This window comes from Sturnira hondurensis, unplaced genomic scaffold, assembly GCF_014824575.4.
Source record: "Sturnira hondurensis isolate 20B ecotype Veracruz unplaced genomic scaffold, ASM1482457v3 Scaffold0022910, whole genome shotgun sequence".
In the NCBI taxonomy this organism is placed as follows: domain Eukaryota; kingdom Metazoa; phylum Chordata; class Mammalia; order Chiroptera; family Phyllostomidae; genus Sturnira; species Sturnira hondurensis.
The window spans coordinates 13,487,487-13,506,176 of record NW_028095541.1 but is presented as its reverse complement, the minus strand read 5'-3'; the positions used below and the strand labels follow the sequence as shown (position 1 = coordinate 13,506,176).

General features: G+C 39.2%; 1 protein-coding gene and 1 pseudogene across 4 annotated transcripts in view; both read left to right on the top strand.

Moving 5' to 3' along the window:
• MPP7 (MAGUK p55 scaffold protein 7) overlaps positions 1 to 18,690 on the top strand; it is a 247,704-nt gene that overhangs the window by 49,679 nt on the left and 179,335 nt on the right. For all 4 annotated transcript variants that reach the window (XM_037037132.1, XM_037037133.1, XM_037037134.1 and 1 more), the window contains exon 2: positions 12,201 to 12,367. In XM_037037132.1, the coding sequence (XP_036893027.1) occupies positions 12,331 to 12,367 (37 nt within the window). In that variant the 5' untranslated portion in view covers positions 12,201 to 12,330. The remainder of the gene's footprint in view (positions 1 to 12,200; positions 12,368 to 18,690) is intronic.
• LOC118980454 (60S ribosomal protein L13-like) lies at positions 5,763 to 6,509 on the top strand (annotated as a pseudogene).

Below are 18,690 nucleotides of genomic sequence, written 5' to 3'. Positions count from 1 at the left end.
ACCCACCCGCAGGTGCTTTTCTTTGAGACCGCCATCACTAGGTTTACAGCGGCAGCGTCTCCTCTGCGCCACCCCTTTCATCACTCAGCATTCTGAGGACGGATACTTTGGGGCAGCAGTTTTCAACCTTATCACATGGCACACATAAACTGGTGATTAAAATTCTGTGCTACACCAAAATATAATTTTTGCCAGTCTGACAAAAATAGTTATAATATTGATTCATTCACACTGGACAGTTATTGCTGTATAGTCATTTTCTTATTTAACAACCTAAGAGAAAGAGGTCAGTGACCTGACTAAATAGTCAGGTACTGCATGTTTTAAATATTCTTGTGAGGACCCAAGATGGTGGATGGAGCTACACTAATCTCCTCCCGGCACCAAACTGGAATTACAGCTAAGTTATAGAAAAGTCATCCTGAATGACCCACTGAAGACTAGCTGGAGAGAAGCCGTATAACCAAGGACTTAGAGAAGAAGCCACGTCAAGACTGGTAGGAAATGTGGAGGTGTGAGGGGGCTGGCCGCACTGTAACAGGCGGCAGCTGAGGTCCTGGAGACAAAGCTCAACTGTGGAGGGTTCCCACTGAGAAGTGTGGGGTCTAAACCCCAAGCCGGGTTCCCCAGCCTAAAGCACCAGACCTGGGAAAGGCACCCACATAGCATCTGGGTGTAAAAAGCAGTGAGGTTCCTGCCTGCCAGGGAGAGACAACTAGAGGTGTAGCCACTTTCTTAAAGGGTTAACGTAAAATAATTTGTTGGCATCCACTTAACCCTGGGCTCTGTTGGAGGGAGGGCAGAGCAGACTAGAGCTGCATGAGGAGACTCTGGGGTTGGTGGCTATGGTTAGAGAGCTGAAGGGTCAGTAGCCAGGAAACCTGTGCTGAGTCATTCCCCACCATGCAGAAGCCATCTTTCTCTGGCAAAGCACTCCCCTTCAAATGGCATCAACCTGGGGACAGTCAGTAGCCCCATCCACAGAATCCCTTTGGCCTTACCCTGTGGAGCTTAAGCCCTGCTGAAGTTTACAGCCACAGGCTCTTTCAGTGACTAAGCCTAGCAGGCAGCCTACTAGTGGAGGTGGGTATCTGGGTGCTTTGAGACTTTTGCTGACCTGCATCTGGAACCAGGACTGGTAAAAGCTGGCCTAGGTGCTCAATTTTGCCCTTTCCAAATGCACTCAGGCTCAGCAGAGGGAACCCCAAGCTGTGGAGCCATCAGCAGTAGCTCCAAACAGGTTGCCTAGAGCCAGTCACAGGCAGCATCTGACATAGGGCTGAACCAATCTTTGCAGATCTACCTGATACATACAAACACACACAACGAGGCAGCCAAAATGGACAGAAAAAAGAAACAGGCCCCAGAAGAACAAGAGAAATCTCCAGAGGGAGAGCTCAATGAAATGGAGGCAAGCAACTTATCAGATATTGAGTTCAAAGTAATGGTTATAGGGACGCTGAACACCGTGAAAAAGGACATAGAAATCATAAAAAAGGACCAGTCAGGTATAAAGAATGTAGTATCTGAAATAAATAACACACTGGAAGAAATAAAAAAGTAGGTTAGATGAAGCAGAAGATCAAATGAATGATTTGGAAGGCAAGGTAGAAAAAAATCAGAATAGCAAAAAGAAAAAAGAATTAAGGAAAATGAGGGTAGTTTAAGGGACCTTTGGGACAACATGAAGAGCAACAGCATACTCATCACAGGGGTACACGTAGGGGAAGAGAGAGAACAGGTGATCAAGAAGTTATTTGAAGAAATAATGGCTGAAACTTCCCTAATCTGGTGAAGAAAATAGACACACAGGTGGAGGAAGCATAGAGTGGGTCCAAACAAGATGGACCCAAAGAGCCTGCACGAACACACATCATAATTAAAATGGCAAAACTTAAAGACAAGGAATCTTAAAAGCCTGAAGAAGAAGGCAGTTAGTTATCTACAAGGGACCACCAGTGATACTGTCATCTGGTTTCTCAACAAAAACATTTCAGGCCAGAAGGGATTGGCAAGATATATTTAAAGTGATGAAAAGCAAGGACCTACAACCAAGACTACTCTTACCCAACAAAGCTGTCATATAGAACTGAAGTAGAGATAGGGAGCTTCCTAGACAAGAAAAAGCTAAAGAAGTTTGCTACCACCAAACCAGTATTACAAGAATGTTAAAGGGCCTACTTTAATACATATATATCAGTAATTACTTTAAATGTAAATGGCTTAAATGCCCCACGAAAAGACATAGGGTAGTTGAATAGATATGAAAACAAGACATATATGTGTGTGTGTGTGAGCGTGTGAATATGTATGGTGTCTTCAAGAGACCCAACTCAGATTGGAAGATACACACAGACTAAAAGTAAAGGAATCAAAAGACCTTTCGTAGTACACATGGCACATTTTCTAGAATAACTACATATTAGAAAACAAAACAAGTCTCAAAAAGTTTAAGATTAAAATCATATCGAGCATCTTCTCTGACCAATAAGAAATCAATAACAAGAAGAAAATTAGAAAACAAAGACATGGAAACTAAATAACATTACTAAACAATCAATGGGTTAACAATGAGATCAAGGAGGAAATTAAGATACCTTGAAACCAATGAAAATGAGAACACAACAACCCAAAATCTTTGGGACACAGGGAAATTCATAGCATTACAAGCCTGTGTCAAGAAACAAGAAAAAAATCAAACACACAATCTACCTTTGCAATTAAAAGAACTTGTAAAAGAACAACAAACAAAGCCCAGATTTTGTAGAAAGAAGGAAATAATGAAAAATGAGAGCAGAAATAAATGAAATAATCTAGAAAAATAATACACATAATCAATGAATCCAAGAGCTTATCTTTGAAAAGATAAAAAAGATGGACAAATCTTGAATAACCAGACTCATCAAGAAAAAGAGGACCTAAATAAGTAAAATCAGAAATGGAAGAGAGGTAATAATAGATATCAATGAAATACAAAGGATTTTAAGAAAATATGAGCAACTGAAAGCCAACAAATTAGACAGTCTGGATGAAATGGATAAACTCCTAGAAACATACAAGCTTCCAAAACTAAATCAGGAAGAATCAGAACACTTAAGCCAGTGAAATTTAAGCAGTAACCAAAAAACTCCCAACAAACAAAACCCCTGGGTCTGATGGCTTCACAGGTGACTTTTACTATGTTCAGAGAAGACCTAACACTTCTCCTTGTCAAACTATTTCAAAATATCCAAGAGGGGGGAAGATGCCCCTGCTCATTTTATAAGGCCAAAGCCTGATAAAGACACCACAAAGAAAAATTACAGGCCAGTATCCCTGATGAACATAGATGCTAACATCCTCAACAAAATCTTAGGAAACTGAATGCAGCAATACATAAAAAAGATCACGCACTGTGATCAAGTGGGATTCATTCTTGGGACACAAGGTTGGTATAACATCTGCAAATCAATACATGTGATATACCACATAAACAAAATCAAAGGATAAAAACCTTCTGATTGTATCAATAGATGCAGAAAAGCATTTGGTAAAATCCAGCACTCATTTATGGTAAAAATGTTCAGCAAAGTGGGAATAGAGGGAACATTCATTAATGTAATCAAGGTCATATATGACAAACCCACAGCCAGTGCTATACTCAATGGGCAAAAACTACAAGTGTTCCCCTTATGATTGGGAAGAAGACAGGGATGTCACTTTCACTTCTCTTATTCAACATAGGACTGGAAGTCCTAGCCACAGCAATCAGACAAGAAGGAATAAAAAGTATCCAAATTTGAAAGGAAGAAGTAAAACTGTATTATTTGCAAATGACATGATGCTGTGTGTAGGGAACCCTAAAGATTCCACTTAAAAACTACTAAAACTGATAAATGAATTCAGTAAAGTAGCAGGATAAAAATTAATATCCAGAAATCAGCTGCATTTTTATACAACAATAATGAACTATGAGAAAGGAAAAATAAGGAAACAATCCCCTTCACAATTGCTTCAAAAAGAATAAAATACCTAGAGATAAACTTAATCAAGAATGTGAAAAACCTGAACTTGGAAATTTATAAGATGCTGAAGAAGATACAAGTAAGTAGAAGTATATACTGTTTTAATAAATAGGAAGAATTAATATCATTAAGATATCCATACAACCCTAAGCAATCTACAGATTCAGTGCAATTCATATCAAGATACCAATTTTACAGAACTAAAGCAAATATTCCAAAAATTTATGTGGAACCAGAGAAGACTCTGGATAACTACAGTGATGTTGAGAAAGAAGAATGAAGTTGGAGGAATCATACTACCTAATATCAAACTGTACTTCACTGCCATAGTAATTAAAACAGCATGGTATTGGCATAAAAACAGACACATAGATCAATTGAAGAGAATAGAGAGCCCAGAAATAAACCTACACCTTTATAGTCAATTAATATTTGACAGAGGAGGCTAAAACATAAAATCGGCTGAAGATAGGTTACCCTATAAATGGTGTTGGGAAAATTGGATGGATATGTGGAAAAAATAAAACTAGACCTCCTTCTTATACCACACACCAGAATGAACTCAAAATGTTTTAAAGACTTAAATGTTTTTGACTCAAAGCCATAAAATCATAGAAGAAAACATAGGCAGTAAAATCTTGGATATTTCTTGTAGCCACATTATTTCTGATATATTTCTGCAGGCAAGAGAAACAAAAGAAAAAATAAATTATGGGACTAACTCAAACTAAAAAGTTTTTGCATAGCAGAGGAAACCGTCAACAAATAATAAGACATCTCACTGAATGGGAGAACTTATTTGCCAATCTGTCTGATAAGGCATTAATATTCAAACTTTATAATGAAGTTTTAAAATTTAATACCTCCCTCCCAAATCAAATGATCCAATTAAAAATGGGCAAAGGACCTGATTAGACACTTCTCCAAAGAGAACATAGAGGTGGTCAATAGACATATGAAAGGATGCTCAGTGTCACTAATTATCAGAAAATACAAATGAAAACAGATACCACTTGACACCTGTCAGAATGGCTATCATCACTAAATCAACAAACAAGGGCTGACGAGGATGTGGAGAAAGTGGAACCCTCATGCACTGTTGGTGGGAATGCTGATGGGTACATCCACCTTTGAAGGCAGTGTGGTGTTTCCTGAAAAAAATTAAAAATTGAACTGCCTCATCATGAAGCACTTCCCCTTTTTGGAAATTTATTTGAAGAAACCTGAAACACTAATTCAAAACAATATATGCCTCTCTATGTTTATTGCAGTGTTATTTACAACATTCAAAATTTGAAAGTAGCCCAAGTGACCATCAGTAGTTGAGTGGATGAAACAGCAATGGTACATCTATACAATGGAATACAGCTCAGCTGTAAAAAAAGAAAGAAAGAAAAAAAAGAAAAATTTACCCCTTGTGACAGCATGGGTAGACCTGGAGGACTTTACGCTAAGTATGCTAAGTGGAATAAGCCAGAGAAAGACAACTACCACATGATTTCACTAATAATTGGAATCCACTGTACAAACTGAACTTATACACAAAACAGAACCAGACTCAGAGAGCAGGCTGTCAGCTTTTGGGGACATCAGCGGGGGTGTAGAGATGGAGCAAAATTATGAAAAAGATAAAACTCATGGATATGAATACCAGTGTGGTGATGGCATGGGGTGGGTGTTGGGAAACAGGGCGATGCATGGAGGTGGAAGAGAGTATGGGGTGATAAATTATAGTGGGAAAAGTATAATAAAAAAACCATGACATGTCAGTTGAAAATCGCTCCTCATAAAAAAACTATGGCATGTCAGTTGAGATTCAGTTCATCTCTTCAGAAAGGCTGGAAGGCAGTAGCTGTGGTACCCCGCCCAAGTGGCAAGACCTTAAAGCCCCATTTCCACAAGCACTGGCAGCAAGCATTGCTCCCTGGTTTACCCAGCTGGTGCAGAGGATCTGCAGACACAAGCCCTGGGAAGCCAAAGCACCTTGCAGGCCCAGTGCTGTGCATCTGTGCCGTCCGACCCAGCATGCCCTTCTGCTTGTACTGAGATGCCCCATGTAGTGAGAGGCCACACACCATAGTGCAAGCTCCTAGGGGCATAATCTCAGAAGAATGAAGGGTGGCTGGCATCCACAAAAAGGTGGCTCAGACCACTGGGATCTTGTGGATCCAAGGAGGTGGAACAGGTCCCTGACGGCCCTCATGTAGAGGCTGAAGGAGTCCTGCTCCAAGCTCCTACTCTTCCCCAGCAGCCCCCAGGGTCCGAGAACGGATACAGTGCTGCTGAAGAATTCAGATTGGCTACGCAACTGGCAGGAACAGTCATGCCCCTATGGAATGTCTACAAGAAGGAGCAAACCAGAGTCACCGCAGAGGAGGACAGCTTCAAGACATTCACCAGTCTTTGCAAGACCTGTGCCGCTGCCCGGCTCTTTGGCGCTGGGCAGAAAGAGCCAAGGAGGCTGCAGAACAAGATGTTGAAAGTGCTGTTGGCAACTTGGAATAAAAAAAGTCAGTTTGTTATTAATTTTTACTGCTCATTAAGGACATTCTAAAGTGAACGTTTTTCTCTGTTTAGAATGAGCGTGCTTGGTAGTAAAGGATACAAAGAGGGATAATTTCATTTGGGTACCAGTGGTTTTGCCCACCATAGCTTTTCATCATTGGTGCAAATGCAGACCCAGTGCCAAAGGCAAACAACACTTTATTTTTACTAAAAAGTTAAAATATTAAAATACTGTCAATATGTTAATAGTCACAATGAGTGTACTAATATATTAATATACCATTAAGATACTAAAAAGTATTTTAATGAAAACAATTTCACCTCATGGACCCCTCTGAGAGGGATTTAGAGTTCATAAGGGGATGCAGACCGCTCTTTGAGAATTGCTGGTAGAAATACCTTTTTATGTGAGGACCTGTCTAGAAAAAGTCCAACCATTGTTTATGTAATGAGAACAGTTTGTGTGACATTGAAGTAACCTGGCAGCCAAGGAGAGTGGACTGGAGTGCCTGTGTGTGAACAATGACTTCACTGTGCTAGTCAGTGGGGGTGGTAGATGCCATTGAGTGAACACGTGTACTGTGTGGCTGTCACACTCAAAATGACTGAGCTAGTAGAGCAATGAATCTGCATCAGACTTTGCATTAAGCTTGAACATTCCTTTACAGAAACTATTTGGATGATTCAGAAGGCTGTAGCTTTGGGCAGTGCACCTGTTCATGCACTATGTGTTATGCAGGGTTTTTTTTCCAAAAACAGATCACCCAGGTGACTCAGATCAGCCCAGATTTGGCACCCTGGGACTTCTGGCTTTTTCCAAAATTAAAATCACCTTTGAAAGGGAAGAGCTTTCAGACTGTTCATAAGATTCAGGAAAATGCGAAAGGGCAGCTGATAGCTATTGGGAGAACTGTGTGAAGTCCCAAGGTGTCCCCTCTGAAGGGGACTGAGGCACCATTGTCCTGCATACAATGGTTCTTGTGCTTTTTCAGTAAATGTCTTTTTTTTTTTTTAATAGCACATGGCTGGATACTTTCTGGACAAACCTCATATAAACAGATTTATACCACTGAGCTATATATTGCCTCTTTTATTTTCTTACAGTTACCATTTATGAAGGTTTGAATAATGTTAACAGATATCAGTTTGCTTCATGCATTTGCTAACATAATCAGTCTTTCAGATTTAAAAAAATCTTCAACTAGATTTTAAAAATTGAGCTTAAAAATACTTGGTATTACATTTATAAAAGAGTTTATTTTCATTTGTGTTATTTCTTTGCTCTGTTGCATTAAAAAATTCTCATCTGAGGATATGCTTATTGATTGTGGAGAGAAAAGAAAGAAAGGGAAAGACCTTATGTGATGTCTCCCATATGCACCTTGACCAGGGATGGAATCTGCAACCTAGGACCTGGTGTCAAACTGGCAACTTTCTGTGGTATGGGACAGTGCTCCAATGAGCTGAGTCTCCCAACTAGGGCCTCTATTGCATTTTGAAAATGTAACTGAAGTTTAGAGTGTTTGTGTCTGGTGGACTAATCTACAGTTGGATTACTGGGTATAATTATGATGTCTTGAGATGATAGGATATTAATATAATTATTAAATATTTATGATGGCAGATAATTAAAAGTTTTCATATTCTTGAATAGTCTCCCCAACTCAAGAGGAAATGTGTTTGGAAATGGGATCTAGTACTTGACTTCTTGTTCATCTGAATTAGGTGTGTGTAATATTATTTAAAATAAAAAGTATATTTATTCTCCCTCAGTTTTTTGGCACAGAGCTCCTAAAACCCTTGGAATATCCTAAGTAGTAAGAGTCATAAAGGTGGCTTGTTCAACCACACTTTAGTTTATGTTAATGAGATGACTTTTAGAAAGCCTCTGAAGGATGCAGGTTGGTTGCCAGGCGATCGACTTTGGTAAGGGGTTTGAAACTTTCTGCCTCACTCCCACTTGAGAGTAGCTGCAGGTTGAATCCGTTGCCAGTGGGCAGTGATGCAAAGGGACCAGATTCTTAAAGCCCCTTCCCGCATACCTTGCCCTATGTATCTCTTCAGCACTGGTTGTGCCTGAGTGTGTCCTTTTATAAGAAACTGGCAAACTAGGAAGTAAATGTTTTCCTGAGTTCTTTGAACGGCTCTAGCAAGTTAAGCCTGAGGATGGGGTTTCAGGAACCTCTGATTTATAGGTAATTGATTAGAAGCACAGGTGACACCTGGGCTTTTGATGGACATCTGAAGAGGGAGGACAGTCTTGTAGGACTGAGTAATCTGTGACATCTGATGCTATCCCCAGGTAGCAAGTGTCAAAATTGACCTGAGCAGTAAAACAAACAAGTAAGCAAAATATAAACAGAGACATTTGGGTAAAGAACAGATTGGTGATAATCAGAGGGGAGGGGAGAGGAGGATGGGAGGTGGGAAGGGGAAGGGTAGGCAAGGAGCGTGTTTAAAGTACCCATGGACAAAGCCAAAGCGAGATGGGATTGAGGGTGGGAGGTGGGGGTGGGTGGGACAGTGGGGGATGGGGAAAATGGAGACAACTGTACTTGAAAAACAATAAAAAAATAAATATATTTAAAAATTGGGTTGAATTGTAGGACAGTTGCTGATGACTTAGAATTGCTTGATGTGTGAAACCCATCAAGGAGTTTCTGGTCAGAAATGAGGTAGTGTCGTGTAGTGAGTATTGCCAGGAGAGGAGACACTCAGGCAGAGGGTGCGTTTCTTTAATTGTGTGTGTATGCATTCTTTTTCTTTGCTGATAACTGTTTCACTAGGTGCAATTAAGACAGTATTTGCTTTACTGCAAACAGAAAACTTTGCTGCAAACACTTGCACTCCTGGAATTGACCACTAGGTGTCATGAATGCCACAGGAGCCCTAAGGGTTACCCCGGGTTGCTGGAAATCGGACATTGTAAGCTCGTAGACCTTCACATATTTCACTGTTTCCACATGATAGGTGCCAGAAGAACCCGATACAGTGTGATATATAGAAGCAAGGTACAACTGGAATAATGAAATTTCAAAAATAAGCCTTTTTAAAGGAGGGTTGTAATAGTTCTGTTGGGTATTGTAAATGCTTCAGGTGCACTTGATACTGCTGTTATGTTCCTGGCTCTCTCTTTTTTATGGAAAGATGGATTGAACTTCAATTTAAGAATATTCGGTAATCCCTCTCAGGACACACTGTAACAGCTGGTATTTTTGCATCGTAGAAAATCGATTCCATACAACAGTCAGTGATAATTATGGCTGGGTTCTGACAAATTCCAATGCATTTTCAATACATTTAGCCCAAACCCCCATGATTACTACAATAATTTAGCTCAATTCGAAACTTAAACCCAGCAACTCTGCTCTGTTTTACAAAATCTTGAACATTTTAGTGGTAGGGATTATATCAAACCATTTATTTTTTATTATATATGTTCTGAGAAGATGATTACATTATAGCCTATATTTCTTAAATATATGACTTTTGGAAAATTTAACCTTGAGTGTTCATTAAGAAATAAAAAAAGAAATGCTAAGGCTGTACATATATTGCGTATATGTACAGTAGCAATATCAACTCTGAAGGATGTTTTGATATAGAATGTAAGGTTGTCCTAGTATTAATAGAATGTTTGATATAAGCATAAATTTGCCTAATATATGGTGTTTGTGGCTTATAAAAGTGAAACATCATATGTTTTTTAAGAGATGAAGAAATTAGTTTCCATGGTGTATGTATTTCTGTAGTTATGCAATCTGCACCTTACAAATTTGAAGTTACGGCATAAAGAGCTTACAGACAGACACACGTAATAATCACCTGCCTGTGTACACACACACACACACACACACACACACGACCCTAATGGTAGAAATGTGCGTGCATACACTTGACAAACTCTAACCCTGTTCTCCTTTTTGCTTAGCAGCAAAACAAAAATGTACTAATTGAATGTGTTTTTAAAATTATTTATGGTCTGTTTTTTACTTTCTTTGTGTTTAAATTTAGGAACACTTTTATGTAGTTGACTTTTAATCCAGATTGTTAGAATAATTTATAAAAGCAGGATTGCCTTTTAAAATTACTGGAGAAAATAGCTTTAGAAACATCCATTAATTAAACCTTGCTATGTCTTTTCCTCTCATTTTTTCATTTCTAACTTAGTGATTTATATTTTTATATGGTATTAAAGTTACTGCCCTCATTTTAATTAACACTCCTCTCCATATGGATTTAGAGGCATGTTTTAACTCTGTCATCTTTTGTAAAAATAGAAAACAAAATTCAAGACACTGCACCAGATAGTCTGGTCTAAGGTAGTCTATTTGATGTGAATTTTTTCCTATGAACATTCACTTTGACAATTAAAGAGCTAATTTGGAAGGCTCTAATAGAATTTTACAGTTTGGACATCTTCCAGTGAGATTTGGCGAGCGCCTTTATTATTCCGTAATACGAATCATCAATTTAAAGGCTTTAGAGGTGACGTGAGGTGGTTTTTCGGGTGTTTACAATGTCTGTTTTTTCTGTTAATACGTGTTAAAATATGCTTTTAAATTATTGAATTTGCTTTATAGAGAACTGGGGAAAATGCATTAAAATGAGCTTAAACACATTGTTTGGCTCTTTTTTGATTTCTAAAAAATGCAAATGCAGTCTGTTTTCCGTTATTAGGCAGCAGTGGTCTAAAGTTAAACCACATGGTCTCCTTCTAGGTGTCAAGACAACCTTGGTTTTGATCTTGCTACTATCTTTTATGTTTACACTTTGTCATGTCATTACCTGTATTAACTCCCATGGTTGTAATAGCCCGTCCTTACTGTTTGCTCGCCAGGTATTGTGTTGTGTGCCTTATCATATTTAATTATCAAACAGTTTTAAATTGCTGTTGTCTTCATCTGCAGAGGAGTTTAAGGCCTAGTAAGATTAAATTACTGTCCCAGCTCACAGAGTTAGCAGGATTAGAGATTAGGCCAAATTCTAGAGTAATTGCTCTTAGCTGCTATATAGTTGTTCCTTTACTATTTATTTTGGGATAAACATTAGTTAAAATAATTATTGAAAAATATCGATATTTTCCAAGATACATTGAAGCTTAGTTTTTACTAAAGGACTTATTTTTGTATATTAGTTTTGATTGTTAGGTTTACTTTAGATTTAATTAGCACTTCTGTAAATCTATAGAATGTCTTGCTTCAATTCTACTCGTCTTGCAAAGGTTACTTGCAGTTTTCAGTTACAGATCTTTGCAGTTGTCATATTAGGATGAACTCTCTTTAAAAATAACAAGTAGTTAATAACTTGTCAACAATTTATAGTTTCTATTCTGTGTTAGACATTTAGCTTAGAAATATGATTAACAGAGGGAAGGAATTTTTGAATGGCATTGGCTTACAAAAGCATCTTTAAGTTTTCCATCTGTGCGTTCATCAGTCCTCAAAGTAACAGTAAAATTCTTTTAAGGAAACCTCAGTACACTCATGAAGAACTTTTATATTTTTAATTAGAAATTTCACATCAGAATGGAAAACTCTCACACTTAATATTTGTATGTAGCATGTAGAAAAAATTCTGAAGACTTGTGGTCTCTCTGGTAGTATGTTGAATATGAATTAGTTATAGAATGTTGCAGTTGAGTAATCTTTCCTTTTGTTATTGTTTTAAACTATTTTTTTTTCTTTGTAGAAACGGCCTGTGCGATATATATAAATCTTGGTAGACAGCGTGGCTACAGGCCGTTGAGCCCGAATTCCCTGTGGCTTTCTGAGCCGAGAGCATTTGTTTGGAGCGTGGAGTCCAGTCTGCAAGCTGCATCATGCCAGCTTTATCAACAGGCTCCGGTAGTGACACAGGTATGTGAACCTGAGAGGGGAGGGGCGCTTTCCTTCCATCCTTACTTAAATGTTCTTGGTCACAGTGAGAAACAGCGTTGCTTGAAGCAAGCACAAACCGGCCGTGCTTGTTCTGCTACCAAGACGAGGGGCATAGAATCAACGTATCCTCCTAAGGTCAAAGTTACCAAAGGGCACTGACTGCTGCTTCCAGGCAGTGGTGGCTAATGCTGATCCTCTTGCACTGCCTTTTGGAATAACATTATTTATTTACATTTCTTTTTAAGTATTTTAAACATACAGAAAAGGGTGGGAAGCAATGTTGTCTCCCCTTATCTGTGGAGGATACAGTCCAAGACCCCCAGTGGATGCCCAAAACTGCAGACAAAACCGTATAGGTGCTATGTTTTTCCCTATGCCACATCCCTATGATAAAGTTTAATGCATAAACTAGGCTTAGTGAGAGATGGACAACAACTACCACTAATAAAATAGAACACCATACTGTAATAAAAGTCATGTGCATGTGGCGTTGTTAAGTAGAATAAGGGTTACTTGGCCACAAGCACTGTGAGACCATGACAGTCGGTCTGATAACTGAGGGGACGGCTAAGTGACCAGCCGGTGGGGAAAGTGTGCAGCGTGTGGGTGCTGGGCCAGGGGTGATTCACGTCCGGGGCAGGGTGGAGCGGGGTGGCTTGAGATTTCATCACGATACTCAGAACAGTGGGCACTTTACCATTAATGAATTATTTCTGGAATTTTCCATTCAGTATTTTTGGACTATGGTTGACCGCGGAAAGTGAAACCACAGGTGGAGGGGAACTACTGTGCGGTGATGTTCATATTAACCTTCACTTGGGTTTAATAACAGACACGAGTTTTTTGCCATACTTACTTTAGACTTCTCACTTTTTTCTTTAAGAAATAAGACATTATCCCTACCCCATTCTTGCATTTTCTTTCTTTCTGGGGCGAGAGGTAAAAACTATTCTGACATGGAAGCATGTCATTAAGGGATTCAATTAAAATAGACATATTTCACTTTACTTTTTATTTTTATGTTTTTTTGTTCTATTACAGTATTTCACTTTATTATTATCAGTTGCAAGATTTAGTGATACTTAGAATAAAGATTCCCCCAAAGGGAAAACTCATGCCTGTAAGTATGAGTGAAATCCCCTCCCTCTGACCTGATTCAGGAGGTGGGGTGGGGCGGTCTGTTCCCCTTCGAAGTGTACTGGGATTCCCCAGAATCAGCTCTCTTAAAAAATGCAGCTTTCTGGACCATTCCTAGAACTATTAAAACGGAATGTTGAGTGGGTTGATGAGCTATGCCGTGTATTGTAAAGACCCCTCAAAAGAAGTGGGGTGGTTGTGTCGGGGGGGGGTGAGTGGAGGTGGAAGAGAGCATGGGCGGGTAAGTGGTAATGAAAAAATACAACAAAAAAAGAAAATCTAAAAAAAGAAAACTGGAAGGATACTTATCAAATGTTAACTGTCATTGTCCTAGATTATAGGACTGTGGGTAACCCAGTTTTTTTTTCCAGTTTTTAAACTTATGTTAATTTTTCTGTACTTTCCACACTAAATATGATTTTGTGACAAAAAGAAAAAACAAAAGCAGTGGTCGACTAGAGTGTGACTAAAAAGAGAGTTCTGTGTATTGCACTGTCCGGTCTGAGTTTGGTTCTGTTAATAGCATTCTAAAACCAGATGAAATACTGTCTCATGCTGGACAGTTACCGGCACCATAATGTTTGTAGAGCTGAGTCACAGATTTGACTTTGTGTTGTATGATGTTACATCGGCATTTTCATTTGCAGTGTTTGCAGTGTCATTCTTTGCTATTTAAAGCATATTTACATTTATGGCAAGTTTTGCCTAATCTTTATCCATCAAGAATGTTTTTTTTCCTATTGTGATTTACACTGACCGAGGTTTAGTTGTTTTTTGTGGGGGTGATTTTGATTTTTAAGTTACATAAAAATCTTTTTTCTTAAGACATAACTTGGAAGCCAGCTTCTTTGGAAATTTTTTTGTATAGTCCCACATTGTGTTGTACTGTATAAAATGAGTGATTTAACTTTCCATAGTGGTTTGGGAAATTATAGATAAAATTTATTTGAATCATAAGTTTACTACAACTGTGTAATGAATTTAAGTTTTATGCCTTGGTATTCACCAAAAACACCTTAGTTTAATTGAACACAAAATAGCGTTGCTTACCTCTAACTCAGGGAATGATCAAAGTGGAGCGTTTATAGTTTATAAGGCAGTTTTAGTTGTCAGTCATGAAAAATAGCATAGGCTGTTTAGAATTTGAAAAGGACTTTTCCACACATAGCTGGCTCACTTGGTTCAAATCTCAAATGCCTGTATGACTCACCCTTGGTTTTGTGATATTTTTGACCGTATGTTCCAACAAGGTTTGAGTCAGACAGAAAAGACATGCTTATTCCAAGAGTCGCTGCATTTAGGGAAGCTCCGAAGTATAGTGTACCCATCAGGTGTTAATGGTTTTCTTGTAGTTTCTCACAGACCAGATGCTGTTTAGCAGTCAGGGGTCATGTATACCATAAGCAGTGTTGCTTAGCAATGTTGCTGCTGCCGTTCCCATGACCAGGTCTCCCGGGGAACAGCGATAAGAAGCTCACTCAGGCAGCTGCAGCTGCAGCAGAAGGGCACCCAGCTAACAGAGTGCACACTTCTCCTGTGGGAAGGTACTCTCAATGTCAGACGTTTCCTACTTCTTCTTCCTGCTTAACTTCATGGAGCAAAGCGATGTTTAATTACACAAGTAATACATAAAAACATTCTCATTGTCAAAGATGCCTAGATAAAAAAGGATGGAGCTTGTACTACCACCCTTCCCCCAGTCTCATTTCCTTTCTCAGTTTGAGTGGTGTTCTTCAAGAGTTTTCTGTACATTGGACACTTAGAGGAGTATGTACATAAGGGTGTTGTTTTATGCCTTTTAAAATTGTTAAATCACAGATTCTGTCATAATCTATGGATTGTGTTGTAACTTTCTATACCAAGTCATATATCCTGGGGAGGTATTTCATGGGAGCGGTGTGTGTATATGAATGTGTCTGTCTCTACATATATCTGTATATCTGCCTCCTTTTTTTAAGCTAATGTGTTGTTTTCCATAGTATAGGGAACCAGACTACTGTTAGTGAAAACCCTGGTTTTGAACCTTTTGTAATATTTTGGGAGAAAAGATGTACCTATTTAATGGATACTGTCAAATTGTTTTTCAGAGTGGATAAACCACTTAATCCATTGGCACTGCATTAAAGATCCTTTTTCCCACATTCATGCCAATATTCACTACTGTCAGTTTTTATATATATTTTGTATCAATCTGATGGGGAAAACATGGTGTCTTAAGTGTTAAATGTGCATTTCTACTGACATTGGTCATATTTCCATTTATTTAATGGCCACTTATTTCTCTGTGAATTGCTTATTTATATCTTCTCCCCATTTTTCTGTTGCTTTATCATTTAATTTATTTGCAGAATTTCCCCCTTTGCATTTTATATATTAATCCTTTGGGTCATTTTAGTTTGTATACCATTACTTATGGCCAATCATTTGTCCTTTTTCCTTTATTACTATTACTTTATTACTATCATTATTTATCCTTACCTGAGGACATGCTGATTGATATTTAGAGAGAGGGGAAGGCAGCAAGGTGAGAGAGAGAGAGAAAAGAGAGAGAGAGAGATGCAAGAAACATTGATCAGAGTGCCTTTCACATGCATTGTGACTGGGGACCAAACCCTCAACCCAGGCACATGTCCCAATCAGGAAATGAACCCTCATTTGGATTTTCACATTTGGAATTTTAGGCCAACGGTAATTGTATGTGAAGTGAGGCAGTGATGTAGGTATGCAAATGAGCAGCCAATAGTCCCAGCATCACTTATTTAAAAGGCTCTTCGTTCAACATAAACTTGTGATAGTCCCTCTCTCATACACCAGCAGTACATATGTTCTGGGGTTTCTTTCTTGGCTATTGTGATATGTTGATCTTATTTAAAAAAATTAATGGACTTTATTTTTGAGTAATTTCAGACTTACAGAAAGGTTATAGAGAAGTACAAAGAGTTCCAATGTACCTTACATCCTCTTTCCCTGATTATTAACATCATAATTAGTTTGTTACATTCATTTCAATTAATCAATATTGATACATTGTTGTCAACTAAAATCTGTACTTTATTCAGGTTTTCTTAGTTTTCCCTAATACCCTTTTTCTGTTCCAGCATTTCATGTTACATTTAGTTGTCATTGTATATTAGGTTCCTGTTGGTTGTGAAGGTTTCTTAAATTGCCCTTGTTTTTGATAGCTTTGATAGTTTCCAGGAGCCCTGGTCAGGTGCATTGTAGAATTTCCCTCTATTGGAATTTGTATGATGTAAAGTAATATTGCCGACTTTCTGTGAAGATGGCATCTTAGGTAAACATGGCTCCTCAAACAATTACATCAAAATTACAACTAAAATATAGAACAACCATCACTCACAACCATCAGAAGCCAAGTTGAATGGAAGTCTACAACTATGGAAGTAAAAAAAACCACATCCATCCAGACGGGTAGGAGGGGCAGAGATGCAGAACAGGCTAGTCCCACACCCACATGTGGTGGAATAAACATTTGGGAGGGATATCTGGGATATCTGAGGAACAAGGAATCCCAGCCCCACACCAGGCCCCGCAGTCCAGGGTTCTAGTATCAGGAGGTAAGTCCCCATAACTTCTGGCTGCAAAAACCAGTGGGGATTGAGTAGGTGGCAGAAGCTTCTGGAGTCCCTAGCAGTTCCTCTTAAAGAACTCACACATGAACTTAGACTCACTCCCTCTGAGCTCCAGTAATGGGGTAGCAGATTAATAGGCACCAGTAGCATACAGGGAGAAAGTGAAGTGTTGGGCATCAAGGCAAGGGCTAGAGGACAGAAGGGTGGGCAGAGGTTCTTGTCCCTTTTCTGAGCCCTCCCTCCAGAGAGCCACATAGCTGGCAGGATGGTGCCATATCTGATTCCATCAATCTGGCTGACACTTTGCACTGCCGTGGAGATCCCCACAGACTCTATCCCACCTAAGCCGCTTTCCATATGAATGGCTGGTCTTGATTCATGCTTCCCAACTTCCTAAATCCTTTCAAACATGCAATAGCCAGCCTCAGTGAGTCCCCAGCCCCCTGTACTTCTTACTAAGTGGCCATAGGCCCGGCACTAGCAGCAGCCAGCCTAGATTCATCGCTTGGCTTTGGCTGGGAATCTCCAAGTCCAGCACAAGCAGCAGCCATCTCAGATTACTTTATAGCCCAGGTAAGGGTGCCCAAGGCAAAATACAGGTCATGGCTGACCTTGGCCTGCACCACTCAGGAAACCCCAGAGCCAGTGCACCCAGTGCATAGCTACAGACCATGTCAGAGCACCACCATCCTTCCCCCACAGAGTTGATTTTCCATGGAGGGCAGAGGCCGGTGGTCAGTGGTCCCAGCCAGTCCTTGTAGCTGACCAGCCTGAATAAATCCTTCCCATTGACCTGCCAACAGCAATCAAGTCTCAATTACGAAAGGAAGGTGTACTCAGCCCACATGAAGGGTGTAGCTCCAGTATCCAGCTTGGGTGGTGGGGGAGCTGTGCCACTGGACCCTATAGGACACCTACTACATTAGGCCACATTACCAAGACATGAAGTCAAAGCAACTCTACCTTACACATAGAAACAACCACGTGGAGGCTGCCAAAATGAGGAGTCAAAGAGACATGGCCTGAATGAAAGAACAGATCAAAACTCCAGAAAAAGAACTAAACAAAATGGAGATAGGGAATCTATCAGATGCAGAGTTCAAAACACTGTCTGTAAGGATGCTCAAGGAACTTAGTGATGACCTCAGTGGCGTAAAAAATATCCAGTCAGAAATGAAGGATACACTAATTGAAATAAAGAACAATTTATAGGGAAACAACAGTAGAGTCGATTAAACCAAGGATCAAATCAATGATTTGGAACATAAAGAAGCAAAAAACAACCAATTAGAACAGAAAGAAGAAAAAAGAATCCTAAAAAATGAGGATGTAAGAAGCCTCTAAGACAACTTAAAGTGTGTTGGCATTCTTGTCATAGGGATGCCAGAAGGAGAAGAGAAAGAGCAAGAAATTGGAAATCTATTTGAGAAAGTAATGAAAGAAAACTTCCCTAGTTTGGTGAAGGAAATAGGAAGTTCAATGAGTCCCTAACAAGATGGGTGCAAAGAGGCCCCCTCCAAAATACATCATGATCAAAATGCCAAAGGTTAAAAAGAGAACCTTAAAAGCAGCAAG